This window comes from Cenococcum geophilum (assembly GCF_001692895.1).
Source record: "Cenococcum geophilum 1.58 unplaced genomic scaffold K441scaffold_80, whole genome shotgun sequence".
Lineage (NCBI taxonomy): Eukaryota > Fungi > Ascomycota > Dothideomycetes > Gloniales > Gloniaceae > Cenococcum > Cenococcum geophilum.
In genome coordinates, this window is record NW_027137638.1 from 305,837 (window position 1) to 316,521 (window position 10,685).

At 42.5% G+C, this 10,685-nt stretch overlaps 1 protein-coding gene across 1 annotated transcript; it reads left to right on the forward strand.

The window, feature by feature from the left end:
• The first annotated feature begins 8,459 nt into the window (after positions 1-8,459).
• Positions 8,460-10,362, forward strand: K441DRAFT_670242 (uncharacterized protein). The gene has a single exon (XM_067650253.1). It carries the CDS (start codon positions 8,752-8,754, stop codon positions 9,862-9,864), a length of 1,113 nt encoding a protein of 370 aa, XP_067497243.1. The 5' UTR covers positions 8,460-8,751; the 3' UTR covers positions 9,865-10,362.
• Positions 10,363-10,685: the final 323 nt, after the last annotated feature.

A 10,685-nucleotide genomic window follows, 5' to 3' on the forward strand; every position in this document is an offset into this window, starting at 1 on the left:
ACATGTGTTAAGAAACTAAAGACAACCTCCGTGTGTTTAAACGTGACGTCTAATAGTTAAAGAAGGCTGAGATTATACTTATTGCTACGGTTACTAAAAGAGAAAGTATAATTAAATACCTATAATCTTAGCTTAATAAGTATATTTGTAATAACGCCAGATACCTCTTTACTGTTACGGCACTGGCAGAACTTGGCAGAACTACGCACCGGTAAGTTGCCATAGATTGCCGCATATTGCGGTCACGTGACGCGAAGATCGTATATAGCTTTGAGCGGCGCTCCCCTTCTTCTCCTTTCCTTTCTTTAGCTTTAGATTCTCGTTTATAGACAATCCAATTGTATAGGCTTGCGCGACCATTTTGCCGTACTTATGTCTCGATTGACTAAGTCGCTAACATTTACTGTATATAACGCCACTTAAGTTTCTACGCCCCCGGCAACTTTACCTACTTAACGCTTAATAGAGGGTTAGCGCTAAGCAGCCTTACCTAATAGGAACCCCTACTAAAGCGATAACGAAAGCTATAACGACTAAACCTAAGCTACCACTGTAGGGTCTAATGTACGTTACCCTAATCCCCTAGTTTTTTAGGGAGACCGCAAAGAATACAGCTACTAAAAGATGTAAATCCGCGAGAAACTAACTTAGAGCGCCTGCCTTTTTCCTATAGAAGATATTAAGATTGGCTATATTATCGGGCGAATAAAGGGTATACTATTTAACAGACTCTTTACCTAATAGAAGACTAATAGCCCCTAGAAGTGGCAGTCCCACTAAAAAGTCCTTAATGATTTTAACCTAATATACCGCGACTATAACCTACTAGCCACCAACCGAGCTAAACTACGTGCCCTAAAGATAAGCCCTACTAAATTATTTAATAAGTTCTATGTTAAATTCTAGGAATATACCGGAGCCCTTACCCGAGACAATACTAAAGACTAGGAAGATCTCCTTAAAAAAGTCACTTATCGCCTTAGTTACGTAGCCGCCAGCCACAATTATAATAATGTTTATAATATGGTAGCAGCCATACAGAAGATTAAACGACGACTAAATTAGATCGCTACTATAAACCTTCGCCTAAAGACCTCTCTACAGAAGCCCTCCGGACCCACTAAACCACCGATACCTACTACCCTAAGCAATACTACTGGTCCTAATATTAACCTTTCTATACTAACCTTCCTATAGAAGCTACTAGACAAAGAATATAAGCTACTCTAAAAGTTAAAGCGTTGCTATAGATATCGTTAAGAAGGCTATTATAGCTATAGCCTAAACTACCTAATAGCTAGGTTTAGCAGCTGCTGCCTAATACCTAACCTAGTACCTTAAACACTAAATACGTTACTATATACCACTACTATATAAAATAAAGACGTAGTAATAGCGGTAAAGTTAGATACGGAAACGGAAAACGCTAAGTTCTAGCCCTAAGTCGTAGGTTAGGACGCCCTAATAATAAGGGGATCTATATATCGGCCTGCTTAATAGATAACTTAGTAAAGATAAATAGACGGAAATAGATAGTTTTACCCGTAATAGGAACTACTGCCAAAAAATAATATAAAAGCCGTTCTATAATTAATTGCGGAGCTACTAATAAATTTATAGATACCTAATTTATGCGCACTTATAACCTATTTACCTTACCCCTTACTAAAGCCCGCGCCCTATAACTTGCCAACGGTAGTTATACCGCATAGAAGATTACCTATATGGCATAACTCCACCTAGATATAAATGGGCACTAGGAAGAACTCTAGGCCTATATTACACTATTTGCTAACTACCCTATTATCCTTAGAATAAACTGGCTTAAATAATATAACCCCGCTATTAACTGGAAAAAGAGAGAAGTAACCTTTAACTCTAAATACTATAGAGAGACCTGCCTAGGATATAGCCTAGCCGCCTCTATCTACTCCCCAGGATACCAACTTAAGGAACCCCTTATTACCCTACCTACGACTAACTGCCACTACGTAAGTGCCGCGGCCTTCTACCGCATAGCATATAGGAAAGGCTGGACCGTTACCGCAGCCTCCTAATTATAACTATATAAGCTTAATAAAGAATAGGACTACGTCCTCTATAGTAATAGGATAGATATAGTTGACCTCCTAGAAAACGATACCCCCGTAGAACTTTACGGACTTTTACCTTTAGACTTTAAGAAGTTTATAAAGCTTAAAAAAGGACTTACTAATAAGGAACTCCGCAAGCTCCTTCTTAAGAGGTACTATAACTTTATTAACGTGTGCTTATAAAAGAGCGTAGATATACTCCCCCCATATTAACCTAATAACTATGCTATTAATATTAAATAAGGAAAAACGCTACCCTATAAGAGACCCTACCTAATGTTAAAAGATAAACTTCTAGTTATTAAAAAGTATATTAACGAGCACCTTAATAAAGGGTTTATTCACCCTAGCATATCCCTAGTAGTTACCCCTATCCTCCTTACTAAGAAGCTAGGAGGAGGTATTTAATTCTACATTAACTATAGAGGACTTAATACTATTATAATTAAGAACTAATACCCCGTACCGCTTATACATAAGACTTTTAAGCGGCTTAGCTAAGCCAAAATCTATACTAAGCTTAATATTATTACCGCCTTTAACCACCTCTAAATACGAGAAGGTAATAAATGGAAAACCGTATTCGTATTACGCTTTAGCCAATTTAAATATACCGTTATGCCCTTTAGCGTATATAACGGCCCAGGCAGCTTTTAAAGCTATATTAATAACGCCTTACGGGACTACCTTAACGACTTCTACTCTGCGTACCTAGACAATATACTTATTTATAGCGACGACCCTTCTAAGTATACTAAGCACGTTTAAAAGGTCCTATAGCGCCTTAGGGACGTAGGACTTTATATTAATTTAAAGAAGTATAAATTCTTAGTTATAGAAGTAAAATACCTTAGACTAATCGTTACTACTAAGGGTATCTATATAGACCCTAAGAAGGTACGCATAATTACCAAATAGCAAACCCCTAACTGCATTAAAGACGTATAAGCTTTCCTTAGTTTCGCTAACTTCTATTAAAAATTTATATATAACTTCTTAGGTATTATAGCACCACTTACAGCAATAATACGAACGAAGGGCTTTTCTGTAAAAGGAAGAAAAATATATCTACGTTTTATCTAGACGCCTAAATATAAGAAGGCGTTCTAAGACCTTAAAGATACTTTTACTAAAGCACCTATCCTAGCTCACTTTATACCAGGACGATAACTTTATCTTAAGACTAACTCCTTAGACTACATTAACGTAGGCGTCCTCTCCTAAATGGGCGACGATGGTTTCCTCCACCTAGTCGCATTCTATTCGTCTAAGCTTACACTATAAGAATATAACTACAAGATCTATAATAAGGAACTTCTCGCAATTATATAAGCGTTTAAAGAATTCTAACTAGAACTCTCCTTAATAGAACCTAACTAGCTAACTAAAGTCCTTACGGATTATCGCAACCTTAAGTACTTTATAACTACGAAACAGCTAAACTAACGCTAAGCACGCTAGAATAAGTTCCTCTCTGGTTTTAACTTTAAAATCGTATATAGGCTAGAAGTATAAGGTACTAAGCCTAATAGCCTAATACGCCACTTATAAGACCTTCCTTAGTCTAAAGATAACCCCTATAACTAGTTCTAACAATAAACAATCCTAAAAGCACGGAATTTAGCCCTAGGTATGCTACCTATAATAGAGCTAACTATACCTTAGCTCTACACTATAGAACTAAAATTACCTCCCAAAATTAACGAGCTTATTACTATAGCATATAACACCTCTATTAACCTATTATTATATTAACTTATTGCCGTAAAGACTATTAGCGCCTATACGCTACTAATTAAACTCTAAAGCTTAGGCTAGATTAATATAGCAGCCTTAAAAGTAAAAGAGAATAGGCTCTATTATAGAGGCCGTCTATTTATCCCTAACTTAGAAAATTTATAACGGCAACTAATTTAAATAGCCTATAACCTCTAATTAAGCGGCTACCTAGGCAGAGGAGGAACCTATAAGCTTCTTAGCCGATACTACTTCTAGCCTAAAATAATAGACTTAGTTAAACACTTTATAGGCGCCTGCTACGGTTATAAGCGCGCTAAGGCCTTTAATATAAAGTACTAAGGACTATTGCACCCTCTACTAGTACCTATATAACAATGGGCAGATATTACTATAAATTTCGTTATTAACCTACCACCCTATAAGCGACATGGCCGTACCTATAAGAATATCCTTATAATAATATACCGACTTATAAAAGAGCGCCACTACGTCCTAACTAAAGGTATAGCCGTTAGCGATATTACTAACGCCTTTCTTCGCGAAATTTACCGATTATATAGGTTACCTAACTTAATTACGTCTAACTAAGGCATATAGTTCGGCTCTAATATATGGAGACAAATCTGCTAACGCCTTGGCATCTCCATTAAGATATCTACATCCTTCTACTATAAAACTGCTGGGTAACTAGAAAACGCTAATGCTAGTATAAAAGCGTACCTACAATAGGTAGTCGCCTATAGTTAAAATAACTAGGTAGATTACCTCCTACTAGGTGAATTTGTAGCGAATAACTACATCTTAACTACTATAGGACTTACCCCATTCTTCGCGAATAAGGGATATTACCCCTAATCTGGCATAGAACCACTAGAACCTATTAATAAAAAACTGCTATATAGAAAACGCCTTAAAATGCTACTTACCGACTAGCATATAGATTATATAAAAAATCTACTTAACTACTATAAGGGAGAAATGGCCTAGGCTTAAGCAAAGTAGGCCTACTTTGCTGACTATTATAGAACGCCACCACCGGAGATACGTGTTGGCGACTAGGTATAGCTAGATATATACAATATCTCTATATAGAGGCCTATAAAGTCACTTAATTATAAGAACCTCGGCCCCTACCTAATTAAATAAGTTATTAATAGGGGAGCCGCATATAAGCTAGAGCTCCCGCCTACCCTAGCCACCCATGGGATATGGCCTATATTTTACCTATAGCTACTATACCTTTACTAGCCTAACCCCTTACTAGGGTAGATATAGCCTAAACCCCTACTAGTACTAATCTAAGATAAGAACGAAGATAAGAACTATAAGGAGTGGACTATTAAATAAATTATTAACTCTAAATACTTTAGTAAAGGCAGAGGACAACGGCTCTACTATAGAGCTATATATATAGGATTCGATATAAATTAGCCAGAATAGCAACTATAGGAAGACTTTAAAAATGCAAAGGATCTAATTAGTAACTTTTACTACGCAAACCTATAGAAACCGGGCCTAAGCAGAGATTTTATACCTAATCCTCTATAGAAGCCCTTATAGAGTTAAACCGTTATACATTACTATATAGGGGCAAATTACCGTTAGATTGCCGTTAGATTGCGGCAAAGTATAATTATATAACTGGAATATCGTTAAGATATCCAGGAACTTTAACCGGCGGTTAAAGTTATCTAATTAGTTGGATTTTTAGATGCTAAGCCTTATTATATAACGTTGTTTTAAGCCTTTAGCAATACCCCCCTTTCTTTTTTTCTATACCCTAAGTGTCCCTTTTATATATATATAGTAACCACAGCGTCGCCGGAGCTCCGCCTCTATAGGAGGGGGGGNAGTGTTACGGAACCCCACCGCAGGGGCCTCCATAGGAGAGCCCCGTGCTCTCGCGTACACCTCGCGTACAGCTTATGTCAGCTACGCGTAGGTATATTACCTCCTTACGCCCTCGACCCTTACGATCAATCGCGCAACGTCTTGTAGACTCCTCAAATACATACGTCTTGTAGCCACTGCCCCCGTCCCGTGACACCTATATAACGCTTCTCCCCTAAGTGCCAATGAAGATTGGCCCTTGTTCGTTCCTTTATAGCCAGCTACTTAAGCATTTAGGCGCGTCTTTTAGAAGGTTTAGATATAATATTATCGCGCTTAATAAGGATATTAAGATAAGAGTAATAATCGCTTTACCGGATTTCTTTACTAGAGGTATTATCTTCTGCTACCTCCATTTTTCGCTCCCTTATCTCTCTATAAAAGAAACTCTTTACTATATTTTAATTATAATTAGGGCCTCTAGCTAATTGTTACTTACGTACTAGAATCTTCTAAAACTTATCCTTTTTATAACAATTTAAGTCTATATAGTAGATATTAGCTGCCAGTTTAACTAGCGCCTTCTTTTTAAATAATTTTATATAAGTCTTCTTCCTCCGCCTATAGTTATCCTTATTACCGCTTAACTCTAATTTATTAGGACCCTATCTAGTACGGTGCGGCTATTCGGATAGCTGTTTGGATAGCTGTTTAGAAGCTTATTTAGAAGCTTCTAGGCGACGCTCTGCTTGCTTAACTTTATTATAAGCTTATTAAGCGATATTAAGGGGTTAGTTTGCTTAGTCGGGCAGGGTATAAACAGCACCAGCTTTACGTCGCATTTGTCACGGCACTGACCTCACGCGTTGTTGTGGCTCGGCTGAGCGTACGCGTATGCATGAGCACATACCTGACCCCTGAGCGACGTGTATATATACCACCTCACCTCCTACATAGATCCTTACACGACATCGTTTGTCAATCATATACAGTCACCTCGTACCTCGTACATTGACAGTCGGCACGTACTGTGACAGCATTTGCTCCACCAAATTAACCATTCGGCCTTCCTCGTGGATAGGATTAGAAGGTATAGCGGTAATAACAAACTATAGTAAATATAAAGGTAATTAATATAGTAAACAAAGTGTTATATACGCTTAAAGTTCCGTTAAATATTTTCATCAGAACTTCTATGGTTTGCCAAGAATTAACTCTGTTAAAAGACCTTACTAACTATATAATACTAGTACGTGCAGATCGCTGACTGATCGCTCGGTACGAGTTGAATTACCTTCCAACAGATACCTTTCAACGGTTTATCGAAACCCCCTTAATAGCTTAAGTACAGAGACGAACCGATGAGGAGGGAAGGGCTGCAAGCCCGAGGAGCTTATAAGGAGGTGCCAAGCCTAGCCGAAGGCTAGGCCTTGGCTACCCCTAAGAGCTCCTAGGCGATGCAGCCAGTAAGGGGCCAAAAGATCCCTTACAATTCCGCACTTATTGGAAAAGATGCATCCGATGGCTGTCCATCCAATTGTGCTGCGCGTCATGGGCCAGAAACGCAAGTGCATCCTGCAGCTAATAAGGATTGCTCGACGGGTGCCATGACCAGGATATTAAAAAGTTTGCCATAGCTGTGTGGTATGGAAGGCAACGAACGAGGCTGGAGAAAAGATCAAATGGTGCCTTGATCTACTTTAATTCTAAACTCTTATCCCTTGTACTTAGAGATGTGGCCTGTGCACGCGATCAAGGAACATCAACTTCCTTACGTCAAAAGGCCTCCACGAACCAAATTTGGGTGTAGATTATATCGCATACCCCTCTGCAAGACGGGACCGTGTTGGCAGGAGCACGTAAATCGACTCAACACCAAAGAGTGAAGCTCTATATATAATATATTACGAAATTTAACATATTTATAGCGTATCTACAGGCCTTAGCTATTTGGCAGAACAATCGACCGCCTGAGTATGTAGCTTCCTGATTGGTGCGCACGGAGCACAGCTCTAAGGACGCGTTTATCAATGCAAGGGATATTAGATGATTCGGACTTCGTCAACGAGCGAGAAAATTTGGGGATTCTGGGTGCGGGGATGTGNCATGCTAACACACGTTCCTACCGAAGAAAGGCGTTGAAAAGCTCTCCGTGGCAGAACAGCCCCGACACGCCAAGCGGGAGACGAATCTAGCATCTTGCTTGGCGAGCCTTGCTGGCGATGAACTTGAAAGGCGTCTAGGAGGCGGGTTAGGCTGAAGTTAGGGTACTAGCTTCCAGGGCTGAGCCCGCTAGAATTCAGGCCCGAAGTGGGTTCTTCATTGCGCGTCGCTATGATGTATTGGGACCTCCTATCAATTATAGTCGCGCTCATATAATAATGACCAGCTGAGTAACGCGGTTTGCTAGGGGTTGAAGTCCGAAGAAATGAATGCAGGAGCACCAGGCGAGCATTGCTTAAGCAAAGGGTTACAAGGATGGCGCCAATTGAGCAAAAAGACGCAGGTGCCACCAGAATCAAGTGCAATTGAATGTTGCTGGGAAATCCCTAGGTTGTTAGAATGTTCGAGAGGTTAGCGGCCGCGCGGTCTGCCCTTCAAGGCAGAGTTGGAGGGGTTGGAAGCGGCGGATAGCAAAGCAAAGGGGTTGAAGTACAGGAAGGGTTCTATCGGGTCGCATAAAGAGCAGTGCGAAAGCGTTAGTGGAGCAGGCGTCGGGAGCTCGTCGTGAGAGTGAGAGTCCGAATTCACAGCAGGGAAGCGTCATGGCTTGGCGGAGNCATGGCAGATGATCAAGCCCCAACGGAGCCCGAACTTCTGCGTTCATCAACACCATAACACACTCTCGAGTTGCACTTACTCCTTACTTACTGTCAGTGTAAACAGCATACCAACACCCTCCTCCAATATCAACCGCCGATTATCGTGGTCTCTGCCATTACTCCGGTCTCGTCCAACAATCTGCCCCCCTCCCTCTCATCTTCGCCGAAACGAAGCGCCAGCTGGTTTCAGACATCTGTTGCGAAAGCCGCATCAGCTCGCACGTTGTTGAGACGCCGATTGCTACTGTAAGTCACTAGGCGCTCAAATGAGTGCCCTCGAGGAACCCAAGCCTACCCCTCCTCTCGCACCTAGCCCTCGCAACTCATCGGTTCCGCTACTGAGCGAAAGCAAGTCGTCAGATGAGGATAATGAGCAATCGGGCCTGATTGCTAAAGGAAAGCGTAAGATATTCAGATTAGGGAAAAAAAAGGAAGGCGAAAAGACTGGTGGTGGCTCTAAGGCTATGCCTCCTTCAATCCCGACTCTCTCCGCCGATAACCCTTCAATATCCACCATGAGGCCTGTATCGCCATTACACTCTCCCCCACCTGACTACAGAGCTTCTCCTCGCGGCAGTCCCCGGATCCATCCTGCCGTCGCAGCTTCTCCGAGCCGTAGGTATCGCTCTTCCTCTCCAGGCCTCCATTCCCCTGCCTCATCACAGATATTCGAGCGCAATGTGCAAGAGAATACATTATCCGGCGAATTGTCACCTGCCATTCCATCCCATATACAAACGGAGGATCACATACCACCAGTGTTGGAAGCTTCGTCTTTGGCTATCACGGACGACCACCTAAACCCAGACGATGTGGAAATCGTCATGCACTCAGCCCATCAGCCAGCCTCGGCTGCTGTAGCTGGAAGCATCAGTGACTCACTGCACTCACCGATGCAGGACGATTTTATCGGACATCAAGATGCAGATGACTCAGCCTCCAACTACGGCTCGCTCGACACAACTGACGTGCGTCGTCTGAGCTTTATATCATTTGCAGACGTTGTTCAGGCCGAGCACGCTGAAAACAGCCGAGATGCCATGCATCTCATGAGCCTATCGACAACGACGGCAAACCGCTCACCGTCACCCGTCCGATCGCCTGCATCCTCACACGGATTCAGTGCATCTCCACCTACCAGTGGAGCAACGTCAGTCAAAGGCATGGATGCGGTATCTCCTAAGGGACCCCGAGCTCCCGGCAGCCCGACTACTACACATGGTACACATAGCCCTCCGTTAGGCGGTGAGCTCACGATTGAGACAATGCGCCAGGCTTTACGAAGGACAGGAAGCGGTGATCTCAGTGGTGCTCGAAGCCAGCCACTGAGCGCCGTCAGCCTGGAAGATGGTTCTGCCGACCAATCTCCATTCAAATGATGGCACGTATACGACAGCTGTTTGGGTTTTCGCTGGGTGGTTTGGTAGAGTCGAGACTTTTCAATAATAAGTTTTGAAACGCGATGGCTGACGGCGGGTTCTGTTCGCGGATAGCGTTGAGGCCGTTTTATTGGGCGCTGTGGAGCCTCGGGATATCCAGTTGAGTCGGGGCCATGTCATGTTTTAATGTGGTTTACGTGGTTTCTTCAGGGTCACGGACTAAGAGCATTGGCGAATCGATGATTGGGTACTGTGCGATATACGCTATACATGCAATATACTCTCTTTCTCTTTCTCTCGATTGGATGTAAGTCGCACAGGCAGAAGAACAAAGGAATACAACGTCTGATCGGCGCATCGTTCCTGAAATGGTGAGCAACCGTTACGCCACGAGCCCAAAACCTCGTGGCCAGCAAGGATTTGCCCACCCAAAGAGGGCATGTTGTTACGCTTGGAGATGCAAGCAAAAGGTAGATAAGCACAAAGGGGCAGGCCGCCGGAAGCTGAAACGCAAATGACGATGGGCATGAAGAGGGCCTTAAGCGTTTAATATACCTTCCTAATGCTACAGACTCTGCCGTGCTGCCGTGCAACCATTAGGCCCATCAGTCCTCGTCGCCAAGACCTTCGCTACGACGAGGGTCCATTCCTTCGTAGATTGCCTGAACACATCCTCCAGAAGCCTCTAGGGTAAAAGAACCTGAAAGACTCCCAGCCTGCCAACCTACCTCGACATGCTGTGGCGTCTTACGACTGCCCCAAGAGCCGCTTGACGTCTGCCCGCACAGCAGTCGAGTGCATTTTGCCACCCCTTCGTCTGT